This window comes from Sebastes fasciatus, chromosome 20 (assembly GCF_043250625.1).
Source record: "Sebastes fasciatus isolate fSebFas1 chromosome 20, fSebFas1.pri, whole genome shotgun sequence".
NCBI classification, from domain to species: domain Eukaryota; kingdom Metazoa; phylum Chordata; class Actinopteri; order Perciformes; family Sebastidae; genus Sebastes; species Sebastes fasciatus.
In genome coordinates this window covers 3,890,382-3,905,870 of record NC_133814.1, presented here as the reverse complement: position 1 = coordinate 3,905,870, position 15,489 = coordinate 3,890,382, and the positions used below count along the sequence as shown (strand labels likewise).

General features: G+C 41.6%; 2 protein-coding genes across 2 annotated transcripts in view; both read left to right on the top strand.

The window, feature by feature from the left end:
- The window catches only part of pkd1b (polycystic kidney disease 1b), a 36,191-nt gene extending 26,766 nt beyond the window's left edge, over positions 1-9,425 (top strand). The window contains exons 34-42 of the mRNA XM_074620904.1: positions 47-247; positions 1,915-2,089; positions 2,185-2,367; positions 3,426-3,456; positions 3,776-3,880; positions 3,986-4,120; positions 4,214-4,400; positions 6,340-6,451; positions 6,527-9,425. Coding sequence (XP_074477005.1) covers positions 47-247; positions 1,915-2,089; positions 2,185-2,367; positions 3,426-3,456; positions 3,776-3,880; positions 3,986-4,120; positions 4,214-4,400; positions 6,340-6,451; positions 6,527-7,396 — 1,999 coding nt within the window. The 3' untranslated portion in view covers positions 7,397-9,425. The remainder of the gene's footprint in view (positions 1-46; positions 248-1,914; positions 2,090-2,184; positions 2,368-3,425; positions 3,457-3,775; positions 3,881-3,985; positions 4,121-4,213; positions 4,401-6,339; positions 6,452-6,526) is intronic.
- Positions 9,426-10,738: 1,313 nt separating this feature from the next.
- On the top strand, positions 10,739-15,202 carry LOC141758773 (pepsin A-like). The gene is made up of 9 exons (XM_074620425.1): positions 10,739-10,891; positions 12,082-12,232; positions 12,314-12,431; positions 13,379-13,497; positions 13,912-14,108; positions 14,211-14,327; positions 14,438-14,579; positions 14,727-14,825; positions 14,906-15,202. Exons 1-9 carry the CDS (start codon positions 10,836-10,838, stop codon positions 15,041-15,043), a joined length of 1,137 nt encoding a protein of 378 aa, XP_074476526.1. The 5' UTR covers positions 10,739-10,835; the 3' UTR covers positions 15,044-15,202.
- The last annotated feature ends 287 nt before the right edge of the window (positions 15,203-15,489 follow it).

The window sequence follows — 15,489 nt, the reverse complement described above, 5'->3', positions numbered from 1 at the left end:
ACACACAATCTTAAACTTACAGTATGTCGACTCTCTCCTCATCCAGCTGGTCAGACGCAGAGCAGTGGATCAACCACACGTTGGTGCCACACCTGCACCAAAACCCTACACTGCTCCTTGTTGGATCTCCACAGCTGCAGTACACACCTCCTCTCAGTCCTCTGGCGAGCGTCTTTCTGGGAAACAGCAGCGTGACAACACGCCAGCTCCTAGCTGACTTGCACATGGCAGACTGGAGCAAGAAACAGTAAGTGGATTAGTTACGACAAGGCGACTGCATCTCCGAGACATGCAGAGTGGGTATTTATTAATACCTTCATTCTTCAGTTGTTGAATCCTCTGAGAAATAAGACAAGATTGAATTACACTTTTGAAAATAATGAGGCGTGCCACCCTATTAAAACTTGCTGAAAAACAAAACAATGCAACTTTTTTTTCTTCCGGGAACAAATGGAGCAACAACATAATCTACATGATCATTTTCTCATGTAGATTACCAAACTATTTTGCATATGTTTTGCACGGGATACTGAATCTTCTAATGTGATTTATTTTGCATCTTCTTAAAGGGATAGTTTGGATGTTTTGTGGTGGGATTGTATGTGGTACATACTGTATCCACAGTCAGTGTATTACCTACATTAGATGACGGTCGACATGCCCCCAGTTTGGAGAAACAGACAGGAGTTACCGGTACGGAAGCAAAGCGATGCACTGCTGTGGACAGGGCCGGCAGCAAAACATATTTTAGCCACCTAAAAAAAAAGGCCCCACCTAAAAAAATCATTATCAGTTTAAGTGTACACTATATTTAGAATATTTTAACTGCTGTCGCAGACCTCCGCCAAGCTGCCCGAGTACAATTGCCCCCCCTCTCCGTTCAGCTTGCGCCATCATCCACGTGTGTTTTTGTTTATGTTGAGATCAGCTGTACGTAGCGGAGCATCGTAAAACACTTCATTCAAGCTGGACAGAAACAAAGTAAAACTCACCTAAACCGTCGTCGTTACTCTTTTCAACAATCACCAAGTGTGCTTTGGTTGAACTCAACTGTAATTTCACAGAGTTTAATGTTAAAAAACGTTGAATCTACAGGTGTCTCCCCGTCCTTCCACCCCCCGCTCTCTCTTTGTCCCTCTCTCTGCTGGCAGAAGGAAAGAGGTAGGGTGACGCGCCATGAACGCATGTCTTAAAGCCTGTGGTGTTAATGCACAGGCTGACCGGAGTGATTAAAAAAAAATCCCGAAGCTGGATCATGATCTGGATCCCCACAAAAATCTAATGGATTGTTCATTGTGCCACACCCCACCCTTCCAAAATATTTAATTCAAATCCATCATGGGCTTTTGGAGTAATCCTCCAAACGGACAAACCAACAAACAAACAAACAAACAAACAAACCAACAGCGGTGAAAACATAACCGATAGAGGCAGCGGTCGACCAGCAACTCCCATGCTCTGCGAAGTAAAATTACATTTTCTTTCAATGGAATCTGGTTGCTTTGGCAAGAGCATAGATAACAGCTTCAGTTCCCCGTCAGAAACATAGACTGTAAGCTCTCTGACGGCAAGGTAAACCGGCAAAAATATTCTAAATATAGCGTACACTTACTGATATAAATTTGTTTTGGTCTCAAATATGTTTTGCTGCCGGCCCCGTCCACAGCAGTACATTGCTTTGCTTCTGTATGGTAACTCCTGTCTGTTTCTGCAAACTGGGGGCATGCCGACCGTCATCTACTGTAGTTAATACACTGACTGTGGTTATGTACAACCCCACTTCAAAACACCCAAACTCTCCCTTTAACCTTCTGTTAAATGAAATCTACACTTTTAGAGACCCATATATTGAATTATATGTTACCATATTCAGTTGACATTCATTAAGATGTTTTCTTTCTTTTTTTATCCCAGGTTTAAAAGTCTTTCTGTGGACTTCACACACTACCACAGAGAGTCTGGTTTATTTGTGTGTGTGTCCATGCAGCTGGAATGGGCTCAGACACAGAGAGTCACCCCCTTTCTCTCCATCCATCCATTTCTCATCCCTTCATCCTTCTCTGGACTGGACCTGCAGATGGCACTTACGGTAACAAACACTGCAATCCCTTCAAAGAATAATTAGACCTGATATTCTTAAGCGAAAGATTTCCAGTGATGAAATCCACTTGCTTCATACTGCAGGTCCTCCTTCTCACCTCTGCTCTCCTCATCTTGTTCGGAGAGCTGTGGTCCATGGCTGCTGAGCGTGCCCAGTATCTGCGTCAATGCAGACACTGGTTGCAGCTTTTCCTGGCCTTGTTGTCCCTGGCAACGGCTATCCTGCAGCTCTGCTTCCTGTCCCAGGCCACTCGCTGTGTTTCCAAGGTAAGAAATGAAAACTTTTAAGATCCATTGAGATGACCTCCAACACGAGTGTCACCTGAGCAGGTCCTTGTTATATGTTAACCTAATAAGTCCAAATTTGACCAATTAGTGTTAGTTTGATAACTTAAATTTAAAAAAGTCAATGGCAGTGCTTCCCTTGTCGTTGATAGGTAAATCATTTTTTTTATCAAATTTTTATCATGATATATTCTTTATTTGTCTTACCCTGTGCCTTGATGCTTTTGTTATTGTAGTGACGTACAATACATCAGAATAGACAGAAACAGGAATATAGATGAAACAAGACAAAGCATAACGAACAAACAAAAACGCAAAAAAAAAGAAAAAGAAAATACATAAAATAATATTATTGTTACAGATATGCAAGACAGTCGTTATTTCTCAGGGTGGTCATGTCGGGCATATGTGAGTATGTGTGCCTGAATATTTGTAACCGATAGAGAATAGACAGAGGAGAGAGGGAAGCCTGAGCAAAAACTAATAATCAAAAACACATAACAATAATAACACTGTTAATGATAATGAATACATATATCAATCATTTATAGAAATAATGAATAATAATATCAATAATAATAATGATAATTAAAAAAAATAGAAGAAATTAGCAGATTTGGGGGCAAATGCTACTTAAGCCCCTACATTTACAGTACATACAGTACAACCCTAACCCTTTATTCACTCATTATAATTACAAAGAAAAACATAGCAATAGTTAAAGTTGCCATAATCCTATGTATTTATATGGTTCTTATTGTAACTTGTCCCTCCAACTGCCCCATGCCTTTAATATGTTTCCTTTGACTTAACTAATAATTGGTTGTTGTATGTATGGATGTATGGACTGGGAATGCTACAAATGATATGCCCCCTTGGGGATAAATAAAGTTGTCTGAACTGAACCGAACTGAACTAAAGGTAGGAAAATCTTAGAAAAACGAGCAGGAGTTCACTAGATTTTAAAAATCATCCAACTTGCCAACTGTTTTACAATGAAAGTAGCTAGCAGTGCTAAATCCAACAGTTCCTAAATCTAGAGAGAAAGTCACAAAGACAGCAACACAGACGGTCCGTCCCTTCAGGCCTCCCTCCAAATCAACTCCCCCGAAATGATCATTATGAACATAAACAACGAACATGGCTATTACAGGCTTATTACAGTCCTGCTACAGCCACGTATACAGAATTTAATTAATTTTTTTAGTCAGAGCATTTGATTTATCGATTGCTGTCGGGATGTCAAGAGAATTGCAACAATTATAACAAAACATGTTTTTGAAGAGCACTATCAACCCTAGCTTTAAAGCAAATGACTATTTCAGTAAAAAAAAATACTATTCTATGTGTTGCTTTGACGACATTACAATAACCTGTTTGTGCCACGTAGCTTCGATCCCAACCAGACAGCTTCATCAACCTCCACAGTGCTGCCCTCCTGGCACAGAGCTGTTCTCAGTGCGCGGCTGTCCTGCTCACTCTACTAGTTCTAAAGGTAAATGACAACTCTGCTTCGTCATTATGCAACTCTACACTCCTTCTCCACTGGTTTCCCCGCTCTATTAAATGTCTACTCATTCCCATTGCCTGTGTGTTGCAGCTGCTGGGAACCTTGAGGTTTGTGCGGAGGTGGGTGGTGTTAGGCAGAGTGCTGCAGAGAGCCTGGAGGGAGCTGTGGGCTCTGACCGCCCTGCTGCTGTTGCTGCTGCTGCTCTGCACTCACCTGGGAAACACGGTACGAGAAGAAGACTACAGCCGAATGGAATATTCCTAAAAAAATATATATTTGATACGCCTCTGTCTTTGTTCCAGCTCTTCTCCCGCTCAGTGGAAGGTTTCCTGTCTGTACGTCAGACCGGGGTCTCAGTGCTGTCCATCCTACGGGGCCGGATGGCTCTCCAAAGACTGTGCAGGGTCCACCCGGTCCTGGGCCCTCTCTATGGGCTGCTGCTGATGGGGGGAGGTGTTTGGCTCTTAGCCAGACTCTGTGGAGCTGTTCTCATCCGTACATACAGGTACACAATGTATGTACACAATATTACCAGTAGTATGGTTGTGTGGATGTGTGGGTAAACATCCCAGCACTGCATTGTCAAAAGTTAGACGTAACCCAAACTTCCATAGTCCATCCTTGTCTAACATGACAAGTTCCTATTCTATTAAAATCTTGGAAGTTTGTCTTGTAAATTTTACAGTACTGTCACATTTCAAGTCAGAGCGAGCTTGACACAGACTGTCCCTGTGCTCACAAACCATCCTGGCAGAGTCTAAAGTACACAACATGTGATAAACATGAACACATGTTAAAAACGTTCCAAATTCTTGTACAACTATGTTAATACAGGCTCTGTGAGGCACAGCGGTGCATGCTAACCTACTCACAGTGACAATGCCAGTATGATGATGTACTCTCACTTATGCATGTAAGTATACTAACATTTGCTAATAAGCACTAAGAGTAGTGGGGAGAGTAAAAACAAAAAACAGGACTCAAGTAAAAGTATTGTAAAAGTAGAAGTAAAAGTACTCCTAAAAAAAACTACTTGAGTAGAAGTAGCCTACATATATTTTATAACAAATGTACTTGAGTGGTGAATGTACATTTTAGACTGAAAAAGCCAATGAGTCTGTGGTCATGGATGTATAAGAGACATCTGTAAATCAGAAGATCTTTTTTTTTTTTTTTTTTTAAAGGTAAATCAACTTGCCAGTGTGAACACTTAAATAACCTTTATTCAAACCGTTATGCTCTGAAAGTTGTAAAACTAACTAACAGCCGAATCCAGAGTTATTTTCCTTGGCATAATGAATGTGCATCAGACCCACAGGAATGCACCGCCCTGCACGCTTACATGCCAGCTTCCTGCTAGCTGTATGCGGCTGTAATAATAGATGTATTGGCTGTAATTCATCACTTTTATTATCTTATAATACACCCATGGGCTGTATGCTGTCAGCCTGCACCGTGGTGGATGTATTAACGTCTCTGTTCCCAAACAACCGGCTATCAGCCAGTAGCTAGTAGTGCTAGTAGCATGACATCAACAGAATTTAATGGAGTTGTAGTCTAATTACTAACACGCAGGGCAAAAGCACAGAACACAACCTCTTCTACATCCATGGTCTGTGGCCTATGGGACACAGATTTTGGATCCTTGACATGAAAAAGTTTGAGATTGCTCTCAAAATCTGTGTGCTGGATTTTTCTAACTTCCATTTATGTCCATCGCTCACTTTATGCTCCTCTGGGAAGCGACCGGGCCTAAAAGCTTTAATACATAAATAAATAAGTAAGTAAGTAATTAGAATAGAAATAATTTTGTTTTACTTTAGCACAGCTAAAGTAGGCAGACGTTTTACTGGCGTCCTTTGATAATATAGCAGTCGCCTTCAATGCAAAATGGCAGAAGCGTAGCTCTGCGGCTGCGCGCTGATGTTGCAATGGAACGTCCAATTTGCTTTTACTTCTAATCTATATAAGTTCTTTGGAGTTACTACCCACCACTGAGCACTAAACACAGTTCAGCTGAGGCTGATGGGAATGTCATTAGTTTTGCAGGTATTTGGTCATAAACCAATTGGTCAACTTAACATTTTGACCTGATGATGGCGCTATGTAAATATTAAGGGGTTCACCAAAGTGACTACAATTTTATCCTGTGAGGGAACATAAATGTCTAAAACAAATTTCAGGGCAATCCATCCAGCAGTTGTAAAGATATTTGAATCAAAACCATAGAGGTAAACCTCATGGTGGCGCTTGAGGAAACTTCACCAAAGTTCTTAAGGATTAAAATCAGACGTATGATCGTAATTTTACAAATGAACAAGCTGAATTGAAAGTGTGAATGCTACGAATTTTCCCTGAGCAGAGTGCCAACGAGGAGTTAATGTTGGGTAGGGTAAATACTGCATTAAGTAGGTTTCATTGCTAACTATTGCTGTGTCTTTCAGGGCAGAGCAGGCTGAGCTGTACTGTCCAACCATTGAACCTCAGGACTATGAGATGGTGGAGTTCTTCATCAAGAGACTCAAACTGTGGATGGGACTCACCAAAGCTAAAGAGGTAGGTACTACATTGATGTAAATCATCCACAGTCAGTTCATGTTGCTGATTCTAAATGTTTCTTTACCTTTCTAGTTCAGGCACAGGGTGAAGTTCGAAGGTATGGACGTCCCTCCTTCCAGGTCCTCCCAGGAGTCCCGTCTCTCCACCCTGTCTTCCACCCTCCCCTCTTCCCACTCTCCTTCCCTGTCCTCCTCTTTCTCATCCCCCCGTCCCCTTTCCTCGTCTCTCTCTGTGAGGTCTGAGGACTCGTCGGCGTCCGAGGCTGGGTTGGACGTCCAGCCCTACCTGGACCGCCTGCTGCCCTGCGTCAGCGCACTGCTGTCTCGCTTTGATCAGGTCAATCAGATAACCGAGGACGTCCACAACCTGGAAATGAAACTGGAAGAGGCTCAGACAAGGAGGAGGAAGAGGTGGATCAATAACGAGGACAAAGGTGCAGAGAGATCCGGAGAGTCATCAAAGCCAAAGGAACTGGAAGGAGAAGGAAGGGTAACAGGAGAAGTGAGACACAGGAAGACGGGTCTTCTTTACCCCAAACCACGAGTCTCCCTTCCATCACTTCACTCCTCCGCTACATCGGTCTGCATCTTTCCCCGTACACGCAGCACCTACTCTGAGTCTGAATCAGCGCAGTTTCATCCTCACGCATCTAGCAACAACCATACTTCTGAAGCAGCCAAGCTTGGGATCTGCGGTTTATACCCTGCAGGTTCTCCTGGATACGCCGGGTTCCCCAGGAGAAGAGCTTGGCATTCTGGGAGCTCCCATTCGGCTGATGCAGCTCAGAGGATCTTCCAGGCTCAAGGTGGAGTCGCTCCATGTGGCAACGTAGGAGAGTATTTAGCTTTCACTAACAGCAGACCCAGGAGTGAAGAAGGGGTGAGACGGCATATCAGTGATGGAGTCCCTGTGAAGAGGAAGGCTTGGACTGAGCAAGACTGACCACTGGGTTTACTCTGGGAGCGAGCTTAGATCTGGATCCGACTGGATCTCTGCAGTGGTTTGCAGCTACAAAGCGCTGGACTAACAGTTGCTATTCAGGTAGCATTAAAGGGCCTCTGATTTTACACATTAGGATCAATTTACTTTTTATGGGGGAGTACCACTCAGCCCACGGAAATAGTTGTATAATGTTTTCTCTGGTGGTTCCGGAGGACTTTTGTCAAGTCTGAGAAAATAACCCCAGATGATGTCATCAGGGGTATCTCGGCTTGGGCTTGGAGACCACTGATTTTTAAAAAAGCTTTCAGTTGACCTATTTTTGCAGCTTGACCCACATAGGCTCCCACAACTTCATGGAAGTTCAACACTAGATTGCCAGAGTCAGGGGCGTAAATAAAGACAGTGCAGGCACTGCGGTTGCACTGGGGCCCGTGGGTTGGGGGGGCGTAGAGATAGTGTTTAAAGAAAAAAACTATGTATAGAAATATTCCCTCTCAATCTTATGACTCATTAGAAGTGTGTGGTGATGTCTGTATCTACGGTACAGAGACCCTGCCCTCTGCCACATGGGGGTGTAACCCCCCAGCCAATAAGCAAGGTGTGCAGCCCGTTCAGGTCGTCAAAATACCGCCGCTTTGTCACGCCCCTCGACGTCTGATACCGAGGCACAAGTCCCCATTCAGCTCTGTCAGATACAAAGCGGCCATATTTGACGGATGAGAACGGGGATATGTGTTTTTATGTGCATGTGCTCTAGTGTCCCACGGCTCCTCGGTCTCTCCTCTGCTGTGTGTAGAGCGCTGCCATGTTTGACCGAGAGCAGCGCTGAGCCACACACACAGCGTGCAGGATGAAGCGTGCCCCTTCGGCTGCATTTTATTCAAAATCTGGCAATTTGGCACCTCCCCTCTAACCTGACCCTGTTAGATTGTTTGTTACACAGAACCATCTGAGAAGCCGTCATTGGCAACTGTTTGGAAAAGGGCAGGCACTTGCCGTACTTTATACGTTTATAAGTGCTGTTCTTTGCCCTTCTTTCAATGAAGAAATAATACTCTCCAGTTCTGATGTAACTGATGCTATTACAGCATCTACGCTAACCTCTTCAGGAGCTGCCATTGTTGTTAAGAACGAACAGTCGCCTCTCTGTGTCGTCTCACACACCTAAACCACGCCCGTAGCATCATGTGATGAGTGAATACGATGGTGTGTGTGTGTGTGGGGGGGGGGGGGGGGGGGGGGGGGTTCATAACCAGTAACTAGCGTGCACTGGGGCCCGTCGTACACTACCTTACACCACTGGCTGGAGTACCATTTAAGATATCCCTCCATACAACAGAACTAGTTCAGGGCTTACTGTACCATCATAATCATTTATGGACTGGAACTGTTCTTCAAGCGCCCTTTATGAGATTTTTGTAAAATCTTCCAAAGAAAAACAACCTGGAAGCTTTGAGTAGGGGTAATACAATTTTCAATTTGTCACTATTTCACATAGAAAAGGAGATTCTAGCACACTGCAGTTACACAAAGGACATTTATCGAATCAATCCATCAAACTAACTTTCCCTTCTGGCCTTTATTAGAGTCCTTTCAAAATAAATCTGTCTTGTGTGCAGGAATTTCCTTTGCCACAAAATAATGAACTCCTATCCAATGCACGCACCTGCATAGGAAATAATGGATGTGGAAGTAATTCTTCAAACCCTAGTAATTATTTAAGCCAAAAAGCCTGTTGACCATACACAGAAGAACGGACAGGAGTTGGTAAGTTAACAAAAAGAGAAAAGGGGAGTTATGAATGTAATATTTGTAAAAAATTTAACAGTTACTTTAAGACAGTTTTCACCATTGTGTTCTTTTTGTAGTAAATGTAAATGCATTGTTATAAGCTGACACACTTTTGTAAGAGACTGGGGATATTTTACCCTACAGACAGAATAAAAACAAGAGACCGTTTGGTCTGAAAGTAGTTTCAATTCTTTTTAAACATTTTATTTATAATATGAAAACAGTGCTCTAATAAAACAGCACCGTGAGCACTCGTGTTTCTATTAATGTGTTTTAGTTTAAATAATCACACACCTCTATGAATGTTTGATCAGCAGTCACTCATATTATTGCTTATATAAAGGAAAAGACCTTGATATGAGAGTAAACGCACGATAACAGAGCAGCAAACACTGTTATTAGTGAGACCCGTGTGTTGAGGTGACTGACTGTGGTGTTTGTAAGTTTTGGCCAACACAAAAAATATATTTAAAACAAAGAATACAGATTTATTAGTAGAGTAATAGAGTATGGAGTGTGTTTATGCTAAGGCAAACATTTTTAAAAAATTTAAATGAAAGTATAAAAAGAGAATTTTTACAATTTTAATAGTAGCGGCACTTAAACAGATAACACAAACTGGCTGAAACCAGAGGCGCCACAACTAAGCGAATGAAAGGACACAAGTAAATAAAAAATAAAATCTATAAAATTAGGTAATAAATCACAGAATTAAGAGCTTAGATAAATTGTTTGATATGAGAAGAGGATACAGAAAACAAATGTTTTACAAAAATAAAATAAAACTATAACTTTAAGATATTCCCTGAGCCAATATGTAGAGTATATGTATGTGTATGTATGTACGTACATGGGTATGTGTATAACTTCTACTGTTTATTATCACTATTATTATTAGTTTGATTTCATTTCTAATTATTATATTTCTTATTTTCTATATATGTTTTTTATTATTATTACTTTATTTTTGTATTCTTTTTTATTTATTTATTTTAAATGTTAGGGTGGGACGGGATGGGAGGGCTATACAGTAACTATTATAAAATTGTTTAATGCTTTGATACTTTTCTGAGAACTACTGTAAGGGGTCGCTATTCAACAAATAAAGAGTATAAAAAAGGTATAGAAAGCATCAAATAAAAATAACATATACACAAAACTGAAACATTAACCAAAATAAAACACTAAAATTAAACAGTTTCATATGTACTAGAGCTGTATCATCACCTTTTGACTTTGCGAAGAGAACCTTTATGGTTTCTTTTGGCATTTAGCACCTTCAACATGAACACAAATATTATACTCTACCGCAGTTACGCAAGCTTTATCCAAAACTTTGTGTTCCTTCCTTTAATAATCATATAATTGACATTGTCTTGAGGTCAGCGATTAGTTTTCCATATACGTATCTGTACTTATCACTTGTTCGTGTGCATTGCCTTATCTTTGTGTAATGGAAAAAATGTCAGTCCACCTGTATAAAAGAGGATGTAAGCCTGTCTGTCGCCACTCTTGGAGTCTACAGGTGAGTATCATAGACCTACTATGTTATTACATTTCACTTTGAATGGTTCTGTAATGTGATATGAACTTAATTCTGCTCAACTGAAATTCATTTTCTCATAGAGTTGATAGCCAAGCCGAGACCATGAAGTGGGCCTTTGTTGTGTGTGCCATGGTGGCACTGTCCGAGTGCCTCATCCAGTAAGTCAGCCTGACCACTTAAACATGTTCCTGTACCTGCATGTTCAATTTTTTTTATTTTTCCGACTACCTACGTAGACTTCATCAGCTCTTCTGAAATAACTGCAGACATTTAAATGAACAGGTGTCAGAGCTCTCTGTATTTACTGTGCTCAAGAGTATATCTGAAATTAAAGGGCGGGTCCATTATTTATTGATTTTTAGGTTTTTATATCAATCTGTAGCTTCTCAGTGGTGTTCCTTATGTATTCAAATCTGCATATTGAAATTTAATATTGTTCAAAGTACGTTTGTTTTAGTGTCAAGATGCTATTTCCCCAAGCCCTTCTAAAAATGTTTTCCCATGTGACCTGACGTAGGTTTCTGAAGCTAAGTAATGTACTGCTGTGGACGCCACGTTAGTTCAGATCCGAAAGTCACACAATAACACAAACAAACTAACCGATCGATGCAGCGGTAGACCAGCAACTCCGTGTTCTGGGAGGTAAAATGACTGTTTTTGTCAATGGAGTCTGGTCTGGTAGCTTTGATTGCCGCTATATAACGGCTTCAGTTCCCTGTCAGAAAAGGCTGTCTGGTGGCGAGATAAAGTGGTGAAGATATTCAAAATATAGCGGACACTTAAACTGTTTTAGATTATTTTTTAAGTGGCTAATATATGTTTTTCCATCCACAGCCGCTTTACCTCGCCGTCAGACAGCCTTTTCCGACGGCGAAATTGAAGCAGTTATATCACTCTCTTCAAAGCCACCACAAAATTCACAAAAACAGTAATTTTACCTCGCAGAACACAGGAGTGTACATACAACACCACTTCAAAAAATCAGAACTGACCCTTTCAGTTATATCTAAACTTAGCACGGCTAACATTGACTCAGCTAGTGCTAGTGTTTTACATTATTCACAGCTTTATTGATTAGCTTCAGTTAGCTTACTTTGGCAACCTACATTACTGCTTTTTGCAACGACTGAGTGGGCATTTCCATTTGACAAAAAACAGAACAAAATGCAGATAAACCTGCCCTTTAAGTAAAGACAGCTGGGTCAGGAGAATGTCATGTTTCCTCATTTACGAGTACCAAGAGGTTCACGAGGAAGGACGCATGAGCAAAAAAACTGTGCAGGTCAATTAAAAGGCTAAAAATGTACCTGAAATAAATAAATACGTTTCTCTCTTTGATCACATCTAGGGTTCCTCTGGAGAAGGGTAAGACAGCCAGGGAGACCCTGGAGGAGCTGGGTCTGTGGGAGGAGTACAGACTCAAGTACCCATACAACCCCATGGCCAAGTTCGACGAGAGCTTCGCCGTGGGCAACGAGCAGATGACGAACGATGCTGACGTGAGTAATTGAAACAGATGAACTTTGACAAATGGCTCATTCGGGCCATGAATAACCTCATTGTCTCCTCTTCATCTCCAGCTGGCTTACTATGGAATCATCTCCATCGGAACTCCTCCTCAGTCTTTCAAGGTCATCTTTGACACCGGCTCTTCTAACCTGTGGGTGCCCTCCGTCTACTGCAGCAGTCCAGCCTGCAGTATGTAAAACTATTGATGCATAGACACTGATTAATCAATTAATCACTGATCAATTAATACACCACACTACATGTAGTACCATGAGTAAGGAGAGAGGGATTCAATAGTGTCATTCAAGAGCGAGTATGTTTGAGGTTGAGTGAGAATGGTTAAAGGTTAGGGCTAACTGTTGGGTAAGAGGATAAGAACGTGAGGTGGTTATAGACTGAAGAGAGCTCAAGATATACCTCTGTAATGCCTAGTTCACACTCAATGACTTTGGTCCTGATTTTCAATTTAATTCAATTAATTTTTTTTTATATAGCATCAAATCATAACAGAAGATATCTCAGGACGCTTTTCATATAGAGCAGGTCTAGACCGTACTCTATAATTTAGAGATCAAACAAGAGATCCCCCATAAGCATGCATTCTTATGCGACAATGGCAAGAAAAACTCCCCTTTAACGGGTAGAAACCTTGGGAAGAACCAGGCTCTGGGTGGGCAGCCATCTGCTTTGACCGGTTGGGTTGTGCGAAAAACTCTTGCAAAACTCGCTGTCCTATGACCTATCCTAACCTTAACCATTCGATGTCAGTGCCTATAACCATCTTGTGAGAGTTCCACAACTTGGAGGTTACTTTCTAGACACAACCAGATATCTAGCATGCGTCTGGTGTAGAGATTAGGAGGGTTGGGGTCACGATCAGGGACGCAGGTAGGGATGGCTCCTACCTATATCTGAGGCCTTGTGGCCCTTTTAGGCCAGATCAGAGGTCCTCAAACAGTCGTCGTTTAGTTGTTCCAATGTCTAGATTACAGACAATACGTTCATGTTGAAAACAAAAGGTTAACATTCCTAACTTTTACTTTTCAATTGCATCATCTACTTTACTTTTGACTCCTGCTAAAGTGCAAAAAAAGATAATATTTTATGTAATTATTTTCACATCTGTACCTTCCTAGACAACCATGACAAGTTTAACCCCAGCACCAGCAGCACCTACAGAAACCAGGGCGGCGCTCTCAGTATCCACTACGGCACCGGCAGCATGACTGGTTTCCTTGGATACGACACTGTGACGGTGAGGAATGAAAGCATATAGTATCACTTTGAACTGGGAAATTAATATTTATTTACAGTTCACATTGATTATTATTTTGTCTCAACAGATTCCTTCAAAATTAAAGAAAAAATATCTGCCAGCCTGTGGGTCATATTCATTACATTTAATTTAATTTGTTTTGTTTTTTTACGTTTTTTATTTATTTCTTTATTTTGTTTTTTAGTTTTTAAAGTTTTTAATTTATTTCCTTATTTTACAGTGTTTTTTTCTCATTTATTTTTTAGGGTTTTTATATCTTTACTTTATTAATTTAAGTGTGTTGCACAAAAAAAATCATGAAAATAGAAAAAGCAAAAGAAGGGATATTCCGATTACAGCTTGTGATTTTAGAGGGTTTTAAATCCCTGTACTGTCTTTGTGCTTGTCTGTCAGGTGGGTGGGCTCGTTGTGAGGAACCAGGTCGTCGGTTTGAGCCAGACCGAGGCTCCTTTCATGCAGTACATGCGCGCTGATGGTATCCTGGGCCTGGCATACCCTCGCCTGTCTGCTTCCGGCGCTACGCCCGTCTTCGACAACATGATGACGGAGGGCCTGGTCAGCCAAGACCTCTTCTCTGTGTACCTGAGCCAGTAAGGACAGCCATAGCTTTGCAGCATCCTAATACTTACTAATACTCAAACACCAACTCATTTCTAGAGAGTTTTTCAGTAAGTTCTCGTTTTCCTCTGCAGCAACTCTCAGCAAGGCAGTGTGGTGACCTTCGGCGGTGTTGACCCCAACCACTACTATGGCTCCATCTCCTGGATTCCCCTCTCCAATGAGCTGTACTGGCAGATCACAGTGGACAGGTGAAGCCACTGATACAGCATGACAGGGTCCCCAGAACTCTATCCAAACTAAAGTGGGCACAAGTGTTTGATATCTGTCTGATGCATGCTGTGCTGTGTATGTCTTTCAGTGTTACTGTCAACGGTCAGGTTGTGGCTTGCAATGGCGGTTGCCAGGCTATCGTGGACACCGGCACTTCTCTGATTGTCGGACCTCAGAGCAGCATCAGCAACATCAACCGTGTTGTTGGAGCTAGCAGCCAGAACGGAGACGTAAGTGCTAAAAAAAGACATCCTGGTTGGAGATTTCTTTAGCTTCACATTAAATACAACTTAGCAGAGTTGAACATTGGACAGTGAAACCAAATTTGAATACTCTTTCATCCCCTTTCCTTTCCACCTTTTCTCCCTCTGCCTCAGTATAAGGTCAACTGTAACAACATTGCCCAAATGCCAGATGTGACCTTCCACATCCACGGAGAGGAATTCACCATCCCAGGCTCTGCCTACGTCCGTCAGGTAAGTGTTTGTTTGCCTTTTCTCATCTTACTATATACTTAACATCTGGCTGAAATCTTTCTCTCAAATCCCTCCCACAGTCTCAATACTATGGCTGCCGCACCGGCTTTGGCAACGGAGGAGACAGCCTGTGGATCCTGGGTGATGTCTTCATCAGACAGTACTACGCCATCTTCAGCAGAGCCCAGAATATGGTGGGCCTGGCCAGGGCTAGATAGATAAGCAGCCTGAAGTCACCTTGCCCAAGAGCCCTGAAACAATCCTATGTACATCTTAGTGCTATAGTGGGATTTCCAACATGCCTGAGAATCAAATCTTTTCCTTGTCCAATAATTGATTACATTTCCTCGAATCCAATAAATACGAGTTAAATCAAATTGACTGGTGTTTTATTGAATTAGACAACAGAGACATGGCAACGCAACGGAACCCATACCTTGATGCTAAGATGCTACAAAACATACACGCAACAGAATAAATTTATGTAATATTTTTAATAATAATATTTCTCCTTCAACATGAGCAATACATCTATAGTGTGTTACATAATGATTGACATACAGTACTTAGGGTGAGTCTATGTAACTATCAGTGGCAACTGTGGCCACAAGCGGCAATTATGGGATAATGGTAAATGCTAAAACACAGTGTAAAAGAGGCAGGA

Coding starts and splice junctions, on each gene's coding strand:
- LOC141758773 (XM_074620425.1), top strand. CDS start 10,836: ATGAAGTGGGCCTTTGTTGTGTGTGCCATGGTGGCACTGTCCGAGTGC. Junction 13,498..13,911: donor TTGGATACGACACTGTGACG/GTGAGGAATGAA, acceptor CTTGTCTGTCAG/GTGGGTGGGCTCGTTGTGAG. Junction 14,826..14,905: donor GCTCTGCCTACGTCCGTCAG/GTAAGTGTTTGT, acceptor TCCCTCCCACAG/TCTCAATACTATGGCTGCCG.